The following is a 22,836-nucleotide window of genomic DNA, read 5'->3' as shown; positions in this document are numbered from 1 at the left end:
CCACGCGAGCGAGCGTCCACGCGAGCGAGCGTCCACGCGAGCGACTGACAGTCCACGTGAGCGACAGTCCACGTGAGCGACAGTCCACGCGAGCGACAGTCCACGTGAGCGACAGTCCACGTGAGCGACAGTCCACGTGAGCGACTGACAGTCCACGTGAGCGACTGACAGTCCACGCGAGCGACAGTCCACGCGAGCGAGCGACAGTCCACGCGAGCGACTGACAGTCCACGTGAGCGACAGTCCACGTGAGCGACTGACAGTCCACGTGAGCGACTGACAGTCAACGCGAGTGACTGACAGTCCACACGAGCGAGCGACAGTCCACGTGAGCGACAGTCCACGCGAGCGACAGTCCACGCGAGTGACCGCAGGCGAGCGACCGTCCACGCGAGAATATAGTATCGTCATCAGTATGACATACGTATACCAAGTTTGCAGTCGATACATTGGGAATTGGGTTAAAATTGAGTTGCAAGATTTGAAGATACAACAGTGAGTTAAATAAAAGCGTGTAAAATAAAATCTGGCCACATCTCACCCAGAAAGGGCATCTCGCACCCCAGGTTAAGAAGAATCACTGTACTCAAGAGGACATTTTGGCCTACTCTTCCGCGCGTGCCATATACGGTGTCAGTACCCACACTTTAAGCCACCGCACGCTACCGAAGGAGGGACTTTTATTTTATACTGCTGGGTGGACAGAGGGGGTAGGTGGGGGAGGGATTTGAGAAACCTGCAGCAGGATTGTTCAACCTTTGCAATACGATCATCGGTTAGTCCATTGGCTCATGGCTACGATTTCGCAAACCTGTTTCCCCAGATTATTTGCCGATACGGTATAATTGTGACGAGCAAATGCATCGGCTTCAGTCGCATTGGGAGTCACCATGAAGAAAGGTCTCGCCAGAATGGTTCAATGTCTATTGGGTGGCCCTGTAGTCGTAAGACAACTGTGGACCAGTTTCAAGTTCTCCGACTCATCAGCAATGCGTGTGACCTCTTGCATCAGCCACATACCCATCATGGACAGTGCTGTACATGTACGGCGCATTTGTAAATCCACTGCTGGATGAGTGCCTCCCCATGCAGTGTGGGTCATGGTGACTATTGTACAATGTTTACTTCCTCGCCTGGTATGCAGGTCGTGGATTCGATCACAACCCTGACGTTACCTGTATATTTGAAATTTGTACGTCTCTCTCCCCGTGGTCGCATCGATTTTTCTCCGGATCCTCCGCTTTTCCCTTCCACATTAACAATCAACATTCGTTTAGAGTATGTCACTGCTATATATTTCCACACGATAAGCCACTTCGTAGAGCTTTCATTTGTGATAGCCAGGTCGCTTCTGAAAATGAGCTACATAGCTCAGTGGGCCTTACCTGGTAAAATAAAAAAAATGTTTACACGTCCATCATGGAAGGTGGGCACACAGACATGACTCAATTTTATAATCGACTGTGAAATGGAATCGGAATTATGGTGGAAATATATACAAAATTATTTGACTCTCACCTGATTATTCACACATTTATTATTCAGTGTAAACTCTACAAAACCAGTGTCACACACCAGACTCGTCGTAAAACTTCACACAATCAATTAAGCTTATAAAACATGTAAAAAAAACACACAGACCTGTTTTTTATTAGCCAAAACACAGTCAAATATTCATACGCGGACGAATCGTTAATAATTTGTACGAATACAAAAACAAACAAGACAAAGATCCCCCATGTAGCCTTAACAGACTGCTGGGACAAGTGCTGTTAGCGAGCACCTACGAAGGCCGGCACGGCACACGAGGGGGTGAGTGTCCAGCACCATGCCCGGCCACATGTCACCCTAGTGGTGATGTTCCCACATCGCACCACATACTGATTTGAAGCTGAGTTGACCTAGAGGAGGCCTGGGACCAGTTCAGATGATCGTCATCGGTGTTGGTAGCCGTGAACTGGATTCGAACTTCGGCTTGTAGCCAGCTTCGTAACGCAGTGCATGGTAAATGAGCCGCCGCGTCTCCGCTCCCCACACACTCAACTCGGACTACGCAGGCACACAGAGCTCAAATCAGTTTGGAATGCACCACTGCCACATGCCAACCCACTGGCACCGAACCAGCGCCAATTCCCAGTGGAAACACAACCACTCTCTGGGGGGCAGTGGTGGACGGGGGGGGGGGGCTGGGCTGGCCCATTGGGGGCCCAAATGAGAAATTCTGTTTGAGCCCGCAACCTAACCCCCCAATTATTCCTCGGGACAACAACGGAAGGGAATAGAGAATTAAGATAAGAGTTCGCGACCCCCAGGCAATAATGGGACTTGGGCTGAGAAGAACGCGTGGAGTGTTCTGCCCTACAAGTGAGAAGCCCCGTGAGCGACAGACGAACGGGGACGGTGGCCGTGGAAACCGCCAACAGCTGCCTCTCCTCCCATCCCCGCTCGGTGTGCAAACACGCGGAACCGGTGACGCGCATCGCCGTTCCCACGCCACACTCTCCACGACCTCCACCTCCTCATCCCTCCTGCTCCTCCTCACCCCTCTCCTTTTCCTCATCCGTCCCTTCCACCTCTTTCTCAAACCTCTCCCCCCCCCACCACCATTCCTCCCTCTTATCTTCACCCTCTCCCTCCTCATCTTCACCCTCTCCCTCCTCATCTTCACCCTCTCCCTCCTCATCTTCACCCTCTCCCTCCTCATCTTCACCCTCTCCCTCCTCATCTTCACCCTCTCCCTCCTCATCTTCACCCTCTCCCTCCTCATCTTCACCCTCTCCCTCCTCATCTTCACCCTCTCCCTCCTCATCTTCACCCTCTCCCTCCTCATCTTCACCCTCTCCCTCCTCATCTTCACCCTCTCCCTCCTCATCTTCACCCTCTCCCTCCTCATCTTCACCCTCTCCCTCCTCATCTTCACCCTCTCCCTCCTCATCTTCCTCCACTTCATTCGTCTCCTCACTTGCTTCATCCACTTGCTCCCCTTCCTCCGCCCCTCCACCACCTCCTCCTCCACCCACTCCACGACCTCCTTATCAACCTCCTCCCCTCCCTCCCTCCCGGCCTCATCCTCATGACCAGCATGATGAAATTTGGTCAAATGACCCCTGTAACTCTGACAGCATGGGGAAGCCCCATCCTGCAGTGGATTGACGTGCCTGGTTGCACTGTAACCAGTGGATGGCTTTGCTACGGTTGGGAGTGGTTGTGGTGTTGCTGGTAGCTTTCTATCATCGTTAAACTCACAGTCAAAGGCTTCATCACACGCTTCCCCACACAACACGCACACACATAAAGACACAGCCGGTTAGTGGTGGCAAGTGCCGTTAGCGAGCACCTATTAAATCCGGCGCGTTCCTCAAGGGAGTGGTATGTCCAGCACCACGCCCAGCCGCCTTTGTCTCCCCAGTGTTGAAGTTTACACACTGCACCGACTACTAATTTATTGAAGGCCGAGCCAACCTAGGGGAGGCCCAGCACCAGTTCCATTGACCTATAGACGTGGCGGGAAATAGGACTCGGGTCACCGGGCTCGTCGCGCAGGGGTGCTGACCACTGTGCCACCACTCCCGATATGGACGCACTCAACACACACACCTGCACACAAATCACAGTAAAAGGAATACAGAACCCATGAAACGGCTCTCATTCAAAAGTATGCCAGACGAACGCGCAGAACTCCAATGTTAAGGTACCTCTCGAGTTCCTACGGCTTCCCAAGGGTCATAAAGCCATATTAAGGCAACTTTAGCATTGCTTGGGTCCAGGTTATTTCCAGAGGCCTGCCGAGCCAGACTAAGGCCCCTTTCGGATTCTCATGGGTATAAAGTTAACGCTCAGAATTCAGAAGGCCGCAATGCAGTGACACACGGCCACGGGAAACCACTTCAACCGGCTCCAACATACGCAAACCATAAGCGGCCGGTAGTCACACTCGCGATACCACGTGGTTGCCGGGTTGCCGAACGCCTGCTCGACTCGGCGTCGCGCCTTGCATCGCCGCGGCCGTGGCAACTCCACCTCCGCAGCAGCGGCGGCGAGCGTGTTATCGTATCGGCGGCAGCGGCGGTGGTGACCGCGTCACCTGGCGACGTTGGTGACGGTGACCGCGTCTCCGTTGCGACGGTGCTGGTGACCGCGTCACCGTAGCGGTGGCAGCGGTGGAAGTGTCTCCGTGGCGACGGCGACGACAGCGTCTCCGCGGCGAGGGTGGTGATGGTGACCGCGTCTCCGCGGCGACGGTGGTGATGGTGACCGCGTCGCCGTGTCGAAGGCGCCCTGTCACGGCGGCGTGGCGTGCTGCTCGGGAGTGGGGATGAGCCCGTCGAGTTGCTTCTGGTGGCCTGAGTCCTTCAGCCACTCGCAGAACAACTCCTTCACCAGAAGCCGGAACCGATTCGTCTTCTCCCTGCGTCGCACGGAAAGCGCGCGGGGGGGCCACGTGCGTCAGCGTGTCGTGACGCGTCGCGGCGTGAGGGTCGGCATGGTGCAGCATGCTAACCACTCTCCACAGATACAAGAAAAGACAAAGATCCCCCCCGTACACCCTGAACCGACTTTCGGGGCAAGTGCTGTTAGCGAGCACCTGAGAAGAAATAAAAGTACGCGAGGGGGTGGGTGGCCAGGCCAACAACAACCGCCATTCGCCAGTAAGTGGCAGTGACGTCACCACTGTGTTTGTGCCAGGCTATGTGCAGGTTAAGGCCACGTGAAGTGTCAAATGCCCGCTGGCAGGAGGTCACAGGACAGATCCAGGTGCCATAGTTTGACTGAGATGACTGGCCGATGCACCACCTGTGCCCCCTACTGTGCCAACTTGCTGTGTTTTAGACATCCACCGCTCCGCTCGTTGTTGTGAGCATCGCTCCTCTGCCCTCCGTTGTTGTTAGAGGGCGACTGCCTCAAACTGCCCAGTGGCGTCCTTCACGAGCCTCCTCCACAGCGGCCGATCTTGACATCGCTGGTACCAGTCATCGGCAAGTCCACTCAGCTCCACGTCCTCCTGTACCACATCACTCCATCTCTTTTCTAGCCCATGCCGCGCCCGTTTATCCCCCTCTATCTGGCCGAACAAAAGCTGTTTTGGCATGCAGTGACCAAGCCAACGCAGCCTTGCCTGCCGGAGGAGCTCACCGATGAGACTTCTCCAGATCTTTCAAGGATTTGAGCTCATCTAATCCAGCCTGTTTAAACCCAGGATGGATCGCAGGTACAGTGAGGGAAAAAAGTCTTTGATCCCCTGCTGATTTTGTACGTTTGCCCACTGACAAATAAATTATCAGTCTATAATTTTAATGGGAGGCTTATTTGAATAGTGAGAGACAGAATAACAAAATCCAGAAAAACGCATGTCAAAAATGTTATAAATTGATTTGCATTTTAATGAGGGAAATAAGTATTTGACCCCTATGCAAAACTTGACTTAGTACTTGGTGGTAAAACTCTTGGTGGCAATCACAGAGGTCAGACGGTTCTTGTAGTTGGCCACCAGGTTTGCACACATCTCAGGAAGGATTTTGTCCCACTCCTCTTTGGAGATCTTCTCCAAATCATTAAGGTTCCGAGGCTGACGTTTGGCAACTCGAACCTTCAGCTCCCTCCACAGATTTTCTATGGGATTAAGGTCTGGAGACTGGCTAGGCCACTCCAGGACCTCAATGTGCTTCTTTTTGAGCCACTCCTTTGTTGCCTTGGCCGTGTGTTTTGGGTCATTGTCATGCTGGAATACCCATCCACGACCCATTTTCAATGCCCTGGCTGAGGGAAGGAGGTTCTCACCCAAGATTTGACGGTACATGGCCCCGTCCATCGTCTCTTTGATGCGGTAAAGTTGTCCTGTCCCTTTAGCAGAAAAACACCCCCAAAGCATAATGTTTCCACCTCCATGTTTGACGGTAGGGATGGTGTTCTTGGGGTCATAGGCAGCATTCCTCCTCCTCCAAACACGGCGAGTTGAGTTGATGCCAAAGAGCTCCATTTTGGTCTCATCTGACCACAACACTTTCACCCAGTTGTCCTCTGAATCATTCAGATGTTCATTGGCAAACTTCAGACGGGCATGTATATGTGCTTTCTTGAGCAGGGGGGCCTTGCGGGCGCTGCAGGATTTCAGTCCTTCACGGCGTAGTATGTTACCAATTGTTTTCTTGGTGACTATGGTCCCAGCTGCCTTGAGATCATTGACAATATCCGTCCGTGTAGTTCTGGGCTGATTCCTCACCGTTCTCATGATCATTGCAACTCCACGAGGTGAGATCTTGCATGGAGCCCCAGGCCGAGGGAGATTGACAGTTCTTTTATGTTTCTTCCATTTGCGAATAATCGCACCAACTGTTGTCACCTTCTCACCAAGCTGCTTGGCAATGGTCATGTAGCCCATTCCAGCCTTGTGTAGGTCTACAATCTTGTCCCTGACATCCTTGGAGAGCTCTTTGGTCTTGGCCATTGTGGAGAGTTTGGAATCTGATTGATTGGTTGCTTCTGTGGACAGGTGTCTTTTATACAGGTAACAAGCTGAGATTAGGAGCACTCCCTTAAAGAGTGTGCTCCTAATCTCAGCTCGTTACCTGTATAAAAGACACCTGGGAGCCAGAAATCTTTCTGATTCAGAGGGGGTCAAATACTTATTTCCCTCATTAAAGTGCAAATCAATTTATAACATTTTTAACATGCGTTTTTCTGGATTTTTTTTGTTGTTATTCTGTCTCTCACTGTTCAAATAAACCTACCATTAAAATTATAGACTGATCATTTCTTTGTCAATGGGCAAACGTACAAAATCAGCAGGGGATCAAATACTTTTTTTCCCTCACTGTAGGCCAGCCTAAATGTTTGTAACCGGTGAAGATGTTCCATTAGGGAGGGTCCACGTTTTGCAAGCATAGAGAAGGGAGGGCATGACCATTGACCGAGAAGACTCGAAGCTTTGTGTGGAGCAAGAGACCACATAGTTTCCTAACAGCGCTATGCAGCCGATAAAAAATAATGCCGCTCGACTGATTCGGGGTGTGAGACCTCTGCTGTCAAACCGGAGCCGGTCATGAGCACACTACCCAGGTATGGAAAACGCTCCACTCTCCACACTCCACTCTCTCCACAACTGCCCCATCACCAATGGGGAGTTGTGGGGGTGGAATGTTTGATGGCACAAAATACTGAGTTTTGGTGGGGCTGATGGTAAGTGGCACGCTCCAGGTTCAGCAGCAGTGCCTCCAACTCCTCCTCTGAGTGAGCAGCAATCACCAGATCATCAGCATACATAACATGGCATCGATCAGCCTCCCATTGTATCTGTACCAGATGGAAATTCCTCCGGTACAGCTATCAAAGCCTTCACAAACTACGTAGTTGAAATAGATATTAAATAATGTGGGAGCCAGAGGACATCCCTGTCACACCCCAAGGTAAACAGGGAATGGCTCTGACTCCCGGCCACATAGTTTAACCCGGGATTGCCCACAATCATGAAGGTCCTTAATGATTGTGAACAGAGTCAGAGACTCTTAAAGCACGAAGAACCTAGAGCCAGGCCTACTGAGGTATCATAGGCCTTGACCAGGTAAAAAAAGCAGAGATGTAGGTCCTGTTGGAATTCCCTACACCTCTGCTGTAGCAGACAGACAGAAAATATGGCATCTGTGCAGGACCACCCTGACCTGAAACCACATTGGGGCTCCGCAAGCCTCTCCTCAGCATGACTGGCAAGGCGATGTTGAATAATCCTTGCCAGGACCTTTGCCGACGCACTGAGATGCCCCTGTAGTTGTTACAGTCTGTGCGGTCTCCTTCTTAAAGAGGGGGACCACAAGGGCATCCTTCCAATCCTGCAGAACCCGTCCAGTGGTCCAGACTGTTGTTATGATGTCATATAGCGCAGTCTGTGTACAAACGCCACCCTCCCTCAGCATTTCGCTTGGGAGATCATCTCTGCCCGGTGCTTTTACTTTTTAAGACATTTGGATCGCCTTTTATACTTCATCAACAGATGGCACTTTAGCCAGTCACTCGCAGGGGCTGACTTCTTCTCCAAATATTTGAGGCACCACAGCCTTAGCAGGGTCATCCCCGCTTTGCCCCATGTTTTCCAGGCTGAGGGATTTCCCCTCCTCCAAGACTTTACAGAAATGCTCAGAAAATCTGCAAATCTTTCTTTCCCCTAATGATGGTGATAGGTGTGGAACTGCAAGTCACTTTTTTATGGGGTTAAAGAGTAACTTGTGATTGCGGGCTACTGAAACAAACTCCATCTCCTCAGCAACCCATGACCACCACCCATCCTTGCAGCACCGTACGGCTCTCCGAACCTCTGAGCGAAGGCTGCGGTAAGCCTCCTCATTCTCTAACGTGGGATGTTGTAGATCAGGGGTGTCCAAACTACGGCCCGCGGCCCAACTGCAGCCCGCCATCCATTTTTAATTAGCCCGTATTAAAGTCTAAAAATATAATGGACTATGGCCCACTGTATTGCACCTTTTAGTTTAAACACTAGGTGGCGCTATTGTCTTGAACAAGGCAGCGTCTCCACAAAGCAAGCAATCGAAGAAAAAATTTGCTCAGGGTCACCAGAAAATGCCGGAACCGAAGAGACGCAAGATTGCAAGCGAGTGCATAAAATTTCAGACTCGGTGGAAAAATGCATATTTTTTCATAGAAACCAAGGGGAAGTGTGTTTGTTTGATTTGTAATGAGAGTGTTGCCGTGATGAAACAGTACAATGTACGACGGCATTATGAAACGAAACATCAGACCTTCACGTCCTACACTGGCGCCGAGCGGAAGGAGAAGGTAAAGCAAATGGCAGCTAGCCTGCTAAGGCAGCAGCAGGTTTTTTTCCCGTGCTAACAAAGCTCAAGAAAATGCAACAATAGCCAGTTATGAAGCAGCTCAACTCATTGCCCTACATGGGAAACCTTTCTCAGACGGTGACCTCATCAAACAGTGCCTCACTCAAGTCGTGGGAATAATGTGCCCGGATAAAATGCAGGATTTCAACGATGTTAGTGTGTCCAGAAATACGGTTGTGCGGCGAATTGAAGACTTGTCGGCTAACTTAAAACAGCAAGTGTCAGATAAAGCTTGTGCTTTCGATTTTTACTCAATTGCATGTGATGAGAGCACAGATGCCACGGGCACTGCACAGCTGTTAATTTTTTTGCGGGGAGTTGATGATAATTTTTGCATTACGGAGGAACTGCTCGATCTTCGGAGTCTAAAGGGGACAGCAACTGGGAAGGACATGTTTGAAGCTGTGTCAGATGCAATTGACCAGGCTGGACTTAAATGGGACAAGCTGTGTGGAATTACAACGGATGGGGCTCCAGCAATGACAGGCGAGCGCAAAGGAATGGCCTCTATGGTGAGTGCCAAGGTGCGGGAGAGCGGAGGTGAGGCTGTCAAAATGCACCGTATCATCCACCAAGAAGCCCTCTGTGCCAAGATAATCCAGCTTGGCGATGTGATGAACACAGTTGTGAAAACTGTCAACATAATTCGGGCACGAGGGCTTTACCACAGAGAATTTCAAGCGTTCCTCTCTGATGTCGATGCTGAATACGGGGACCTACTCTACCATTCTGAAGTGCGCTGGCTCAGTCGCGGCTCCGTGCTGCAGCGGTTTTATTCCCCGAGATCAAATATCGACAAGTTTTTGAAAGAAAAGGGCAGACCTCTCCATGAGATCAGTGACCCTTTATGGTTGGCAGACCTGGCTTTTTTAGTTGATCTCACTGATCATCTCAACACCCTGAACAAGAGACTACAAGGCAAAGAGCAGCTGGTACCACAGCTGTATGTGCACATGAAAGCATTCCGTGTGAAGCTCCGTCTCTTCGAGTCACAACTGCGCAACTTCAATGTAGCGCACTTCCCCATGCTGACCGAAATCAAAAGCGCATTTCCAAATGCCAAGCTCTCTGCAAAAATGGGAGAATATGTGTCTGTGATCACATCTCTCATGACAGAATTCAGTCAGCGCTTCCAAGATTTTTCTGTCATTGAGAAGGAAATCACACTGTTTGCGGCTCCATTTTCAATGGATGCAAAAGAAGTGGAGGAGAGTCTACAATTAGAACTGATCAAAATTCAGTGTGATGATTCTCTGAAGAATCAGCATCAGCTTCTCTCCCTACCTGACTTCTACCGGAGCTTGGAAAAGGCCTCTGATGAGACGCCATGCAAAACGAATGATGAGTCTGTTCGGCTCAACATACATCTGTGAGCAGACATTCTCTCTGTTAACGCTGAACAAAAGCAGACTGAGAACCAGAACCACCGACAGCCATCTCCGTGACGTCCTTCGCATCTCAACCACCAAACTTACTCCTGACCTGCCAGCTATCCTTCAGACCAAAGCGCAGCATCACTACTCCCACTGAGCGCAACATTCTTCCCATTACAGGTGAGTTAAAAATATACACGCAGTTTTCATTTGTTAATAAGCCCAATTACTTTATAAAATCAGTCAATTAAGGTTGATGACAATTTTTTAAAAAACGTTAGCTGATGTGTTAACAAGCCCAAAAATGTATTTGTGTAATAAGCTTGAAATATCCACATCCCCTATTTCTCTTGTCTCTCCCTTCATACAGGACAATGAAGGAGGATCAGCACCCTAAGAACCAATCTGAGGCTGTCACTGAGAGAATGACCTGCCAACCTTTTTGTAAAAAATAAAATGAAAATCTACTTATGTAAAGCTATGATGGAGGCTTTTTTTCTTCAAACATGTTCAATTATCAAACGTAATTTACCTGCATTTGATTGATTTTGGCAATATTAGTGCATGAGAAGTGAGGCAGTAAACCTCACGTCTAGTGAGTGGCCCAGTACTTCGTATATTTTTCTGTATGTGGCCCTCGGGAAAAAAAAGTTTGGACACCCCTGCTGTAGATGGTGGGAGTGGGCCTGTTGCTTTTTCTCAGCCAGCTCGAACACCTCCTCTGTCAGCCAGGGTCTCTAAGGAGGTTTAGACCGAACTTGATTAGGCACTTTCGTGACTGCAGGAATTACTCTTTGGTTTTTTCGGTTAAGTCACGTAGAAATAATAAAAAATAAAATTATATAATAGCATACGACGTTTCGATCGCAACACAAGCAATCATCATCAGGTAGAGGAAACATATAACCGCAGACAGACCTTAAGTAGGGAGATTTAACACAGATATACCAAGGGATATAGAGAGACGGAACATCACACTAAATCAAACAGGGTTTAGCAAAATTTGGAAACTATATAAAGCAACACAAACGGTCAGTTAAAACACAATTAACGCATGGTTTGGTTGAATACGCTGTTTCAAAGATTGTTAAATTGTAAGTTAAGCGTGAAATTTCAGATAGTGAGAGGTTTAGACCATGTACCTAAAGCAGCCATTGCAGCTGCATGAGCCACAGTCCTACACATCGAACATTTCCCCACACGGCATTAGGAGGGGGGGGGATGATGTCAACACAACTGCAAGCGATGATGAAATTCTCACTTGCAACTTTCAGCAGCTAGCTGATACCAGGCCACTGTGGGTTTTAATGGGGTCCTGGATGTACATCCACCACTGGAGTGGAAGAACGGCAGTCGCATCTTACAGATCACAAGTCGGTGGTCAATGGACTAAACAGCTCCACGGTAGGTCCTGACATGGGCCCGCATCCGCTGGTCCATCACTATATAGTCCAGCAGATGTTCTTGATAGACCCGGCGTGCATCCACGATGTTGCGTGGATGCGCCGATGCCGGAACAGCGTGTTGATAATTACAAGCCCATGGGCTGCACAAAAGTCTAGCAGCCTCCTACCATTGTTATTGAGCTAATATGGCCCATGCCTTCCAATCACTCTAGCCCAGGTGCCAGTATCATGATCCACTCAGGCATTAAAGTCAGCCAACAAGATGACTATACTGAGGGGCTACTTTAGCTAGCACTCGTGACAGGAGGCCATAGAAGGCATCTGACTCATTGGCCTTGCCTGCATCCCTCCACTGATATTAATCTTCGTTGGGGGCATAAGTAACCACCACCACCACCACCTCTCCTGACCTCTGGTTGATGGGGAGGTGAGCCCACAGTAGCCTGGGGCTTACAGCTCCCCACACCTCACCGCCATGTGCCAACACCCCTTAAAAATATTTGTTCAAAAGAGCCACTCCCTGTTGTTTGGCAGTCTCCTGCCCCAAATCGAGGACTGTCCACCCCTCATGGTGGAAGGAGCGAGTCCACCGGACCTGCCTAAATACCGCAGAGATCCAGGCGGGACCAGTCCAGCCTCTCCTCCGCAGTGAGCATTCAAACATTCCACGTGGCCACCCGCAGTGGCTTTTTTCCATTTCTGGAGGAACCCCAATGGTAAGGAATCAGTCTCCTGCCTCCGCCAAATGGGGGTGGCTAGAATAAGTCATAGACGCCTGTCTCCCAGGGGCCTCCAGCACAAGCTTCGTTCTATATATATCATGTGGTTTAGTGGTAGTTTATTTGAAGGTGGACGAGTTACCAGTCCATCGCACCCATTCAGAGCCCCAGTTTGGCCGCTGTGGTGGCTACAAGTGTCATGGAGGGGTATAGCCTATTTTGGAATTAGCCTATTTTGGAATTAGCCTTCCCTCCATGGCATTCCTCAAATCCACCACAGCGTTACCATTCGGCACCACCGAGGACGTAGGGGAGGTTGTTCTTTTTGGACAGGCACACACACACACACATACGTGTATGGACACTTTCAACACACACGCTGGGCTTGCCTGGTGAGGTTGGCGTATCGCATGGTTTGCTGCCACGCCTGCACGCTCTGGTCGCGCGCCGCCAGCGCCCGCTCGTACGCGCCGGGAAGCCCTCCCGGCACCTCACTCGTGGTGCCGCCCGCAATCGCGAACGGCACCGTCAGCAGGTGCAGCTCGCTTGGAGGGAGCAGGCGGTAGCACTTCCCATTGGTGCCATCGGCCTCAGGCCCGCCCAGGCACAGCGGCTGGTCCCAGCGGTTGGGCACGGCGGCGAGGCCCGCCCGAGCCATGTGCTCCTCCAGCAGCGGGTAGTGCGTGTGGTACGGCGCCAGCGTGATGCCGGTGTCGCCACTGGGCGCTGACACCAGCAGCGGCCGGCACGGCGTGAGCAAGTGAAAGGTGCAGGCGGAGCAGGCAGAGGCGACGAGGCGACGACACGCCACCACCACCGTGACATCCTCGCAGCCGTGCACGGTCACGTGCGTCTCCACGGGGCCCAGCACCAGCACCGTCCGTCGGCATCGCTCGATGCTAACCGACCTGTCGACGTGGCGGCAGCAGCGGCATGCGCGTTAGTTCAGTCGGAGGGGCGTCATCGTGGCCGGAAAGCAAAGACAGGACATCTCAGCTCCGGCACATTCTCAGCGGCATGCCGGCACCACCCGGCAACCACAGGACGACTTTTACGTGTGGCGACGTGACGGGGCAAGCGTGGCGTGTGTGATGCCATCACGGTTAACGGTGTCAAGAATCCGACCTCCTCGGCACGCCGCATTCCCGAATCGATTCAAATAATTTTTACATTTGATATTCGCGGCATTCTTACAGCACAAGGCTATCATCACGACGACGTTATGCTTCAGAGACACGGTCTGCAGCAGTTTTGCAGGAGGGGGCGATGTTGCAGTATGTACGTACATGTATTGAACTTATTTTGCACGGTACGCAACCAACCGTGCTAATCGGAGGTGCGTGCGTGTGTGCAGTCCCATTTTACAATATGCGATGCAACTTTTCGCATTCGGCAAATTTGGACTGCGATACCGGCACGCAAAATCCTGCTCGTTGTGAATGACCAGAGGGGATTTCTAACGGCCACATCGAAGCAGACCGCGCAATTCACGGTTAGCATATGCAGCGGTACAACTAGGAGCAGTCTACCAGATTCCAACCTTTGCATCACCGGGTGGTGGGGGGCCAAGCCAGTTTGCGCGTTTGCCAATCGAGTAGCCGGGCAAAACCCAGCGTTACCCCCGGGCACGGTACAGCTCACCGACACGGTCGTGATACCACGGCTCGCCTGCTGCTGCTCCTCACCTGAGCGGCGACAGCAGGTAGATGAAAGAGTCGCTGCAGCGGTGGATGCACACGTGCGCGCCGGCCAGCCGTGGCGAGCTGCGCGCCAGCGTTTGCCGGCTCGCCTTCCTCAGCATCACCACGCGTGCGCCCGCCGGCGTCCCCTGCCCACTGCGCAGCATGCACGCGCGCTGCGCGGTGCCCTCGCCTGGCGCAGTGGTAGGTGGGGGGCGGTGGGGGCACACACGCACGTACGCAAGCTTATGTACGCGTGTGTGTGGGTTTAACTTCTTTCTACGTAGTGGACCTCGCCAACGTGTGCGTGTCCAAACACGCGTGCGAGGCGCGCGCGCGCCTAGTGGAGACGCGGTGCGCGTGGAGTCTGGCGAGTGCGACTGGCGAATTGAGAGCGAGCGGGGCGAGTGGGGGAGTTGTATGTTAAGCTTCTTTTGCACTGTACATAGCCAACCACGATAATCAAAGTGCGGGGGAAGGCCAACCAACTAAAAGTGAGCGGCTCACAGCGAATTTTGAGCAAGCGGTTCACAATGACATGGTGCGAGTGGCGAGCGAGTGGCAAAGGATTGGCGAGGGAGTGGCGAGGGAGTGGCGAGGGAGTGGCGAGGGAGTGGCGAGGGCGTAGCAAGGGCGCCGGACTCGCCGGCTCACCATTCTGCGCCCAGGAGAGGTGACGGCCACGCTGCAGACACGCCGACATGCCGTAGGGGCTGAGGTTCAGGTGGTCGCGCAGCCACAGCTGAAGTGGCCTCAGCGAGAAGGCCTTCAAGCCTGGTAGGAAGCCGCTGTCGGCCTGGGGGTGGGGGTGAACGCACCACCGTCACAGCCGTCGCACCCGCACAGCGCAGCGCAACGCACGCAATACAGCAGAACACATTCAACTCCAGTACCAGATAAGTACGGCTAAGACGCTTGTAGAGTCGGACTTACTCTATAGCATGCTTTCGGATTTTCGCACGGTTTCAGGCGCGGATATCCCACCCAGACCCCAATTGCGACCGACCCCAACAGACACGCCGCCCACCCCACCTCCTACCCTCCCACCCCCCACCCACCCCCCGTCGCCACGCACGCCGCGGGGCACCGGTGTGGGCACCTGCGCGGCGGTGGCCAGCTCGCTGAGCGGGCGGATGCGCTGGCCCCGATCGGCCGATCCCTCCATCAGCATGTCGAGGGTGCGCAGCGCCGACAACGGCAGCAGCGACTCGGACAGCGAGCTCCAGCGCACGGCGTGCATCCCCGCGGGCTCCAGCAGCAACTTGAGCAGGTCGGAGAGGCCACTCTTCACGAAGGACAGGTGCTGTTGGCCATCCAGATACTGGGACGACGGCGGAGTGGGGGGGGTGGCAGGGAGGGAGGAGTGAGTGAAGAGTCAGCCAGATGTACGAGTGTGTGTGCGTGTGTGCATAGGCGTGTTAATGTGTGCGCCACGAAACCCAGCAACCCTAGTTTGATTCCCACTCACAGCCAACACCAGTGACGAATATCAGAACCGGTCCTCGGTCTCCACCCAGTCAACTCAGCCTTAAAATAAGCACCTGGTGCGGTATGTAAAAACATCGCCACTTAGAGAGACAAAAGGATGCCGCGTGTGGTGCTGGCCACACTAACCCCCACGTGCCGTGCCGGCCTCCATAGGTGCTGCTACTCACGAACAGAAAATGCCCCAATCGTCTGCTAAGGCTACATGGGAGACCTCTGTGTCTGCGTGTACAAGCGCTGCGCCGCGCGCCTCTGCACGAGCCACACCTTGCCCTGGGTGAGAGAGCGTTGCTCGTGATCATCCGGCTGGCCCCGCGGACTCGGCCAGTCCTCCGCGACCAGCGAGTGGCGGCGCAGCGACGTGCGACTCAACTCCTGGATGTAGAGGAAGAGTAGGAACCGCAGCGTGTCCACACTCAGCTGTACATGGGAACACACACACACACACGCGGGCATCAGGGCACACGGATAGACAAATATACCCCTGTGTAGCCTACACAGACTGTTGGGGCAAATGCTGTGAGCGAGCATCTATGAAGGTCAACACGGTGCAAGAGGGAGCGGTGTGTATAGCCCTACGCATAGCCACCTTTGTCTCCCCAGCAGTTGTGTGTGCACACTACACCAAGTACTCATTTAACGCTGAGCCGACCTAGAGAATGATCAGGTTCGGTTCAGAAACTCGTCATCAATGTTTTCTGCTAGTTGCAATCAAACTAAGGTTTTGCCAGGTTCATAGCACAGAGCGCTTAGCGCTACAATATCACTCCCCACACATACACAGGCGCACACACACACACACAGAAGTTATGGGCACACACACACACACAGGGGGTCTATGATGGCATTGTTCCACCTGAGAAGGGATCAGATGCATGGATGACTACGTATGGAGTAAACCGGTAGAGTCTGTTCAGCCTTCAACGTTGAACAAAAACGGTTGGCAAAAAATCTTCACGGCAAAAGAGAGAACAAGAGGAATGCAACATCGGGCTGCACAGGGCGAGAGTTGCATTGCACGCCACATTTTATGTTACGTTTCTAAATTTGGTGACCGGGCCAGAGACCGTGTCAACTCACTGCCCTTGACAATGTAGTTTTAATCACGGGCAGCAGTTTAAACCTGGGTTGTAACCCAGGGTTTCAGAAGTGATGGCTCAGGCTTCTCACCTCTTAGCCACTCGCCCACTTCTATGTCCACGCTGTGTTACAGAACTGTGGTTTTGTTGATATCCGCGTCTTTGCTGTGCTAATGGGGGGTTGGTGCCGGCGGTGTTGGTCGTGGTAGCTGTAGCGGCTGATATCGGTGGTTGCAGTGGTGGTGCTGGTGGTGGTGTCGGTGGTGGTCTCTGTGACGGCATTGCTTTCACAGTGGTGGTGTCAGTGGCGGTGGCATCGGCGGTTTCAGTGGCTGTGGTGTCACCTGCGCGCGCAGCTGCTCTGTGCTGGCACGCGAGCGGCACTCGGACACCTCCTCGGCCCACTCGAGGCGCCGCTGGGCCGTCCACTCGGGCGCCAGCGTGTCGCAGCTCTCCATGTACAACCACGCCACCTCCTCGGGAAGTTGCAGCTTCCCGCATGCCACGTGCCGCCACATTGGCCAGGTCAGCCTGCCACGCAAGCACACGCACGGCAAACACGCGTACGTCCGCGTTATTGCACGAGTCCGTGCGTGCGTTTATTTAACGGAAAGTGGAAACCTGCTCTGTTATATCACCGTCGTCATCGTAATCGGTCATGGTCAGTCCACTGCTTAAACGGTTAAATAGTGTTGAATCGAATTACAGCATAAATCAATTACTTATCCGTCATTATTAATCGACAGGTGTAATCTATCAAATTGCGAATGTACACAGACTGAGCAAATGATGTGGGTGTCTAGGCAACCAAGAGGAGTAAATTTCCACAACTTGTCGACAAGGATGACTAAAAAAAAAATCCAGTTACCCCAATTCTGGCAACTGCCTGATGATGCTGGCTGTAACTATCGGCGAAACGTCCGCACCCAATTGTTTAATGCTATGACATTACTCACGAACGGCATAACGGTGGCGCTGCTGAACAGTTGTGAAATTGGCCACGTTTGTTCGTCACGTGACAACTTCATTAACTGGTTGCGTCGGGTGGAGGAGGGTGTATGGCACACATTGAAATCATCCGATTAAAAAAAATGAAATATGAATCGCAGCATTGGTCGCGAAAGCCGACTTATTAGTTCGGTGCTCTTAATAAGCAAGGCCCGCGGGACATTGGTGGCCCCAGGTGACCTTTAGTGCGGCCCCCCCCGACAAAACACAAATGTGAAAACAACCTTCGCAAGGCGGTGTGGCGGCCCTCCTCACACTGACGATGCCTTATCGGCCATCCTCGGAAAATTTGCGACTAACACTGCGTTAGTTGGACTTAAGTCTTCACACACACACACACACAAATTCTGCATAATGTCGACAACCTTGATTAAGATCACAAGCTGACACCGGTGCCTCTGAACACCCACCACCCCCCCCCCCCCACCCCCAACTCCTCATCCTCCTCCTCACCTGGGGAATCCGAGCGGGCGAATTCTCACGTACGCCGCCACCTTGTGCAGGTAGTAGACGCCCAGCTTGGTGGGAGGCGCCATGGGGAGCACGCCAACGCGAAACGGTTCGTCACGAAGCCACAGCCGCACGCGCGGCGCCTGCGGCTGTGGCTTCGTCTCCGCCCTGGACGGGTCCCCAGACCCTCCCGCGGCTTTCGCCGATTGCTGCATGGCGCAGACGGGAGCCGGCGGCAGTGGTGGCGGTCGCAGGTTGTGGCCTCCGTTGGTGTCTGGGGCCGAGAATTAGTTTATTATTTAACGTTTTTGTCATGCGCAGTAAGGACTGCCATACAGAAGGATGAGAAAAAAAACATCTTCAATGGATCTAACCTATCGTAGGAAAGAAGTAGGTGTTTAGTTTATTATGAAATAGCAGCTCGGTAGGCAGAGCGTTCCACATCTGAGGCCCAAGGACCGAACAAAAATTTCGCTAAAAGTTTGTGCCGAGGTGTTCGACAAAGATCAGTCTTGATTGTTTACACTGCATCCTAAGCATCCCGAGTTTGTCCCAGTCTGACTTTTGACAGTCTTGCCTGAGTTATTACTGACAGGTAGTACCTTATCATTGCAGCAGTCATGATGACTACTTACTTAAATTAACATGCGTCTAGATTATTTTGCTGTTATAAATGTCCACGTGATAAGCCACTTCGTTGAGCTATCACTTGTAGCCAGGTCGCGTCTGAAAAATAAGCGAATTGCTCAGCGGGGTTTACCTGGTAAGATAAAACAATATTTTAGTTTAGGGAAACTGGATGGAGACAGGGAGGGGTGGAGACAAGCGAGGAGAGATTAAACCGAGAGATAAGGAGAGCGTGGTGTAGATGGGACAGGGAGAGGGGATAAAAAAAAATGTAAACACTTCTGATAATTTGCAAGAATACCTTAAGAAACGTGCCTCCAGGCTCTGGAGAGCACCTGCATAGCGAGAGAGGGGCAGGGAGACACGTGGAGACGGGGTGAGCAGACAGAGAGCAAGGGAGACAAAGACGGGACACTGACAGGGACACGGGGGATGCAGGGGAGACAACGGGGAGACAGGATGTCCTCTCTGCTGTGAGAAAACACGGGGAGGGGGTCCCATTTGCCACGTGCGTCTGTCTGAGCAATACTATCGTGTTCTTCTGTTTGTTGTTTACGTTCTGACCCCGCGTCTCTACTGGGCATCTGTGAAAAAAAGAGCTTAGTAGCTCATCGGATTCCTCCTGCAGTATAAATTAATATGTTCTGATTCTGACGTATAATGACTGTACCGTCGTCCCCGTCAAGTGGAGCGGTGGCGTAGTAAGTTGCGCTACCAACAACACAGCGTACGGCGGCGTTCTTCAGAGCAAGGCCCGCGGGCCACTGGGAGCCCCTGGTGGCCTTTAGCGCGGGCCCCCGACAATACACAAAGAGCGACACCACCATCCCATCACCATCGTCATCGTGCCGCTGCTGTCCACACTCCCAAAGGTTTCGAATGGTGCGTGCCGGCACTCACACCGGTGACGTCTCATCGGCGGCAGTGCCCCCCACCGCACTGAAACTGAGCGAAGAGCATCGCACTAAGGAGTTTAATGTCCACGTCCACTGCGGCCATCGGCTGTGTCACCCAAACACCCCACCCACCCACCCAGTCCTCGAAAACCATAACCTCGTCGTCACCACCGTCACCACTACCAAAACCTCATCGCCACCACCGTCACCACTACCAAAACCTCATCGTCCCCACCGTCACCACTACCAAAACCTCTTCGTCACAACCACCAAAACCCCGTCACCACCAAAACCTCATCACCACCACCACCACCAAAACCTCATCACCACCACCAAAACCTCATCACCACCACCAAAACCTCATCGTCACAACCACCAAAACCTCGTCACCGCCGTCACCACCACTACCAAAACCTCATTGTCACCACCGTTACCACCACCAAAACCTCGTCACCGCCAAAACTTCATCATCACCACCACCAAAACCTCATTGTCACCACCGTCACCACCACCAAAACCTTGTCACCACCGTCACCACCACCACCAAAACCTCATCGTCACCACCACCAAAGCATCGTCACCACCACCAAAACCTCGTTACCACCGTCACCACCACCAAAACCTCATCGTCACCACCACCACCACCAACCCCGGCTCATTCTCTCGCGATCCCGCGACATTCTAACTTTACTTTGTCGTCGCAGCGGCCACCGCAAACGCAACGCGAACGTGTTGTACGCGGCGTCTACCGCTCGTTGTCGTCAGCCGTGGTCGATCCACTGCTGGATGATGATGAGGAGGAGACGCCGGCGCGATATTTACAAAGCGCGTGGCGGGACCTCGCAACCGGTTCAAGACCCCACCAACCTCCCCGCCTCTCGGTAAACACGCGCCCTCACTTGACAACGCCTAACAACAACAACCAGCAGCGGCAACTGTTATCGCAGCCTACGGCACGAAGTTGTTATTGTTGTAAATTAAAGAGAATAACCTCCTCACGCCTCACCCCCCCCCGCTGAGCGCTCACATCGAAGGCGGCAGCCACCTGGACAGAGGTGAAGGCGCGCGGGGCCGCGAATTGGATTTTCCAGCGCGCACGCGCGGGCGTCCCGCGAGTCACGTGACGGCTCCTTCGAGCGGGCCAATGAGGAGGGGGGAGGAGGGGGGGGAGTCGCACCGCCGCCTATCCGCTGTGCGGAATTCAAAAAACGGTTCCCGCCAACCTGGGGGCGGCGGGTGGCGGCTCCGGGTGGAAACAATCGAGCAGCTCAGCCCCCCGCGTGGGAAGAAAAGTTCCGCTTCAGACAACTCTGTTCCGCCTGGGCGTCACCACGTGGTTTAATTCAGTGTCAGTTTCCATTTATTTTGGTATAGCCCTGTGAGCCATTCGGCTCTTGAATCGGGTGCAACCGCAACAAACACAAAAACTAAAACACGAACAAGAAAACATTTTAAAGTGACTATGTGTTGACTGTGCAAACAGAAAATCCAGGAAAAAAACATCAAAATATTCCTGAAAAAAGCACCGTACACCAACGCTGTGTGCAAAAATCCCAGTGGGATGTAAGTCAAACAACAACAACAACCACAAGACAACTAAGATTAAGGCCATCAGTCTAACTCCGTACTACAATAAACAAAAACATGGCCAAACCAAAAAACTTTTCGAAATCACCAAAATAAAGCCATAAATGCAATGTAACAGTGATCATAGGCACTGTGACCGAATTTTTTACAATAAACTACATAAATAACACGTAACACCAAACCCTAGAGCCATAGCTGGCTGCATGAGTCACTCAACAACAGCAGAAGCATCAGTCGGAGTATCACATTTTTCAATGCACCTTTAAGATCAGCACACTAAATCAAAATACAGATAATACTTTGCAGCAGTCATCCGGAGCGAAACATTTTATTTTATTTTAGGCCACCGAATAGCAGCGGCAGCTAGCGGTGTACAACTCCTCTAGAGCAGTTTTGAGTGAAGATGTCATAGGTAGTGGTGGTGGTGATGATGAACAGGGATGAGATCATGGTCACGTTCGAGATGATGATGACGATGATGTTACTGATGAGCAGAATCACAATATGTGTTTACACCGGAGGAATCTGATGAGCTATGAAGCTCTTTTCATAGATTTCCAGTTCGGGGCACGTCAGAGCATTACAAAACACGATAGAAGTCCAAAGGATAGGAAAGGTAAGCAAATCACTTGGGTGGGGGTGGTGGGGGTTGGGGTGTGGGGGGGCTTCCAGCCGCACCCCCCGCGGGCGCGAGACCCCGCAGGGCGACCTGGCCCGGGCGACTGTCATTCTGTCACTCTGTCATTCTGTCACTCTGTCATTCTGTCACTCTGTCACTCTGTCATTCTGTCACTCTGTCATTCTGTCATTCTGTCACTCTGTCACTCTGTCATTTTGTCATTCTGTCACTCTGTCATTCTGTCACTTTGTCATTCTGTCACTCTGTCACTCTGTCATTCTGTCACTCTGTCACTTTGTCACTCTGTCATTCTGTCACTCTATCACTTTGTCATTCTGTCACTCTGTCATTCTGTCACTTTGTCATTCTGTCACTTTGTCATTCTGTCACTTTGTCATTCTGTCACTCTGTCATTCTGTCACTCTGTCATTCTGTCACTCTGTCACTCTGTCATTTTGTCATTCTGTCACTTTGTTGCTCTGTCACTTTGTCGCTCTGTCACTCTGTCACTCTGTCACTCTGTCACTTTGTGACTCTGTCACTCTGTCGCTCTGTCACTCTGTCACTCTGTCACTTTGTCGCTTTGTGACTCTGTCGCTCTGTCACTTTGTCACTCTGTCGCTGTGTCACTTTGTCACTCTGTCACTTTGTCGCTCTGTCACTCTGTCACTTTGTCACTCTGTCACTTTGTCACTCTGTCACTCTGTCGCTTTGTCGCTCTGTCACTCTGTCACTTTGTCACTCTGTCACTTTGTCACTTTGTCACTTTGTCACTGTCACTCTGTCATTTTGTCACTTTGTCACTTTGTCACTCTGTCACTCTGTCACTCTGTCACTTTGTCACTCTCTCACTCTGTCACTCTGTCACTGTCACTTTGTGACTCTGTCACTCTGTCACTTTGTTATTCTGTCACTCTGTCACTCTATCACTTTGCCACTCTGTCACTTTGTCGCTCTGTCACTCTGTCACTCTGTGACTTTGTCACTCTGTCACTTTGTCACTCTGTCACTCTGTCGCTTTGTCGCTCTGTCACTCTGTCACTTTGTCACTCTGTCACTTTGTCA

The 22,836-nt window shown here is 52.1% G+C and overlaps 1 protein-coding gene across 8 annotated transcripts; it reads right to left on the bottom strand.

Annotated features, from left to right (window-relative positions):
* Positions 1-1,519: 1,519 nt before the first annotated feature.
* On the bottom strand, positions 1,520-20,705 carry TBCCD1 (TBCC domain containing 1). 8 transcript variants are annotated; one of them, XM_032975348.2, is made up of 10 exons: positions 20,593-20,705; positions 18,971-19,004; positions 18,046-18,316; positions 16,929-17,115; positions 15,773-15,925; positions 15,120-15,341; positions 14,675-14,816; positions 14,027-14,213; positions 12,731-13,249; positions 1,520-4,408 (listed from the first exon to the last, which is right to left on the bottom strand). In XM_032975348.2, exons 3-10 carry the CDS (start codon positions 18,255-18,257, stop codon positions 4,282-4,284), a joined length of 1,749 nt encoding a protein of 582 aa, XP_032831239.2. In that variant the 5' UTR covers positions 18,258-18,316; positions 18,971-19,004; positions 20,593-20,705; the 3' UTR covers positions 1,520-4,281. The 8 variants fall into 8 exon arrangements, with proteins under 8 accessions (XP_032831239.2, XP_032831247.2, XP_032831244.2 ...); XM_032975356.2 differs by having other exon boundaries at positions 20,611-20,626; XM_032975353.2 differs by lacking the exon at positions 20,593-20,705 and adding an exon at positions 20,257-20,586.
* Between the last annotated feature and the right edge of the window lie 2,131 nt (positions 20,706-22,836).

The sequence above is a fragment of the Petromyzon marinus genome, chromosome 56 (assembly GCF_048934315.1).
Source record: "Petromyzon marinus isolate PM22_M1 ecotype Great Lakes invasive population chromosome 56, UKy_Petmar_22M1.pri1.0, whole genome shotgun sequence".
NCBI lineage: Eukaryota > Metazoa > Chordata > Hyperoartia > Petromyzontiformes > Petromyzontidae > Petromyzon > Petromyzon marinus.
This window is presented reverse-complemented; position numbering and strand designations above follow the sequence as displayed.

Coding starts and splice junctions, on each gene's coding strand:
- TBCCD1 (XM_032975348.2), bottom strand. CDS start 18,257: ATGCAGCAATCGGCGAAAGCCGCGGGAGGGTCTGGGGACCCGTCCAGG. Junction 14,817..15,119: donor AGCTGGCCACCGCCGCGCAG/GTGCCCACACCG, acceptor CCCCACCCCCAG/GCCGACAGCGGCTTCCTACC. Junction 14,214..14,674: donor CCTCTCCTGGGCGCAGAATG/GTGAGCCGGCGA, acceptor CCACTGCGCCAG/GCGAGGGCACCGCGCAGCGC.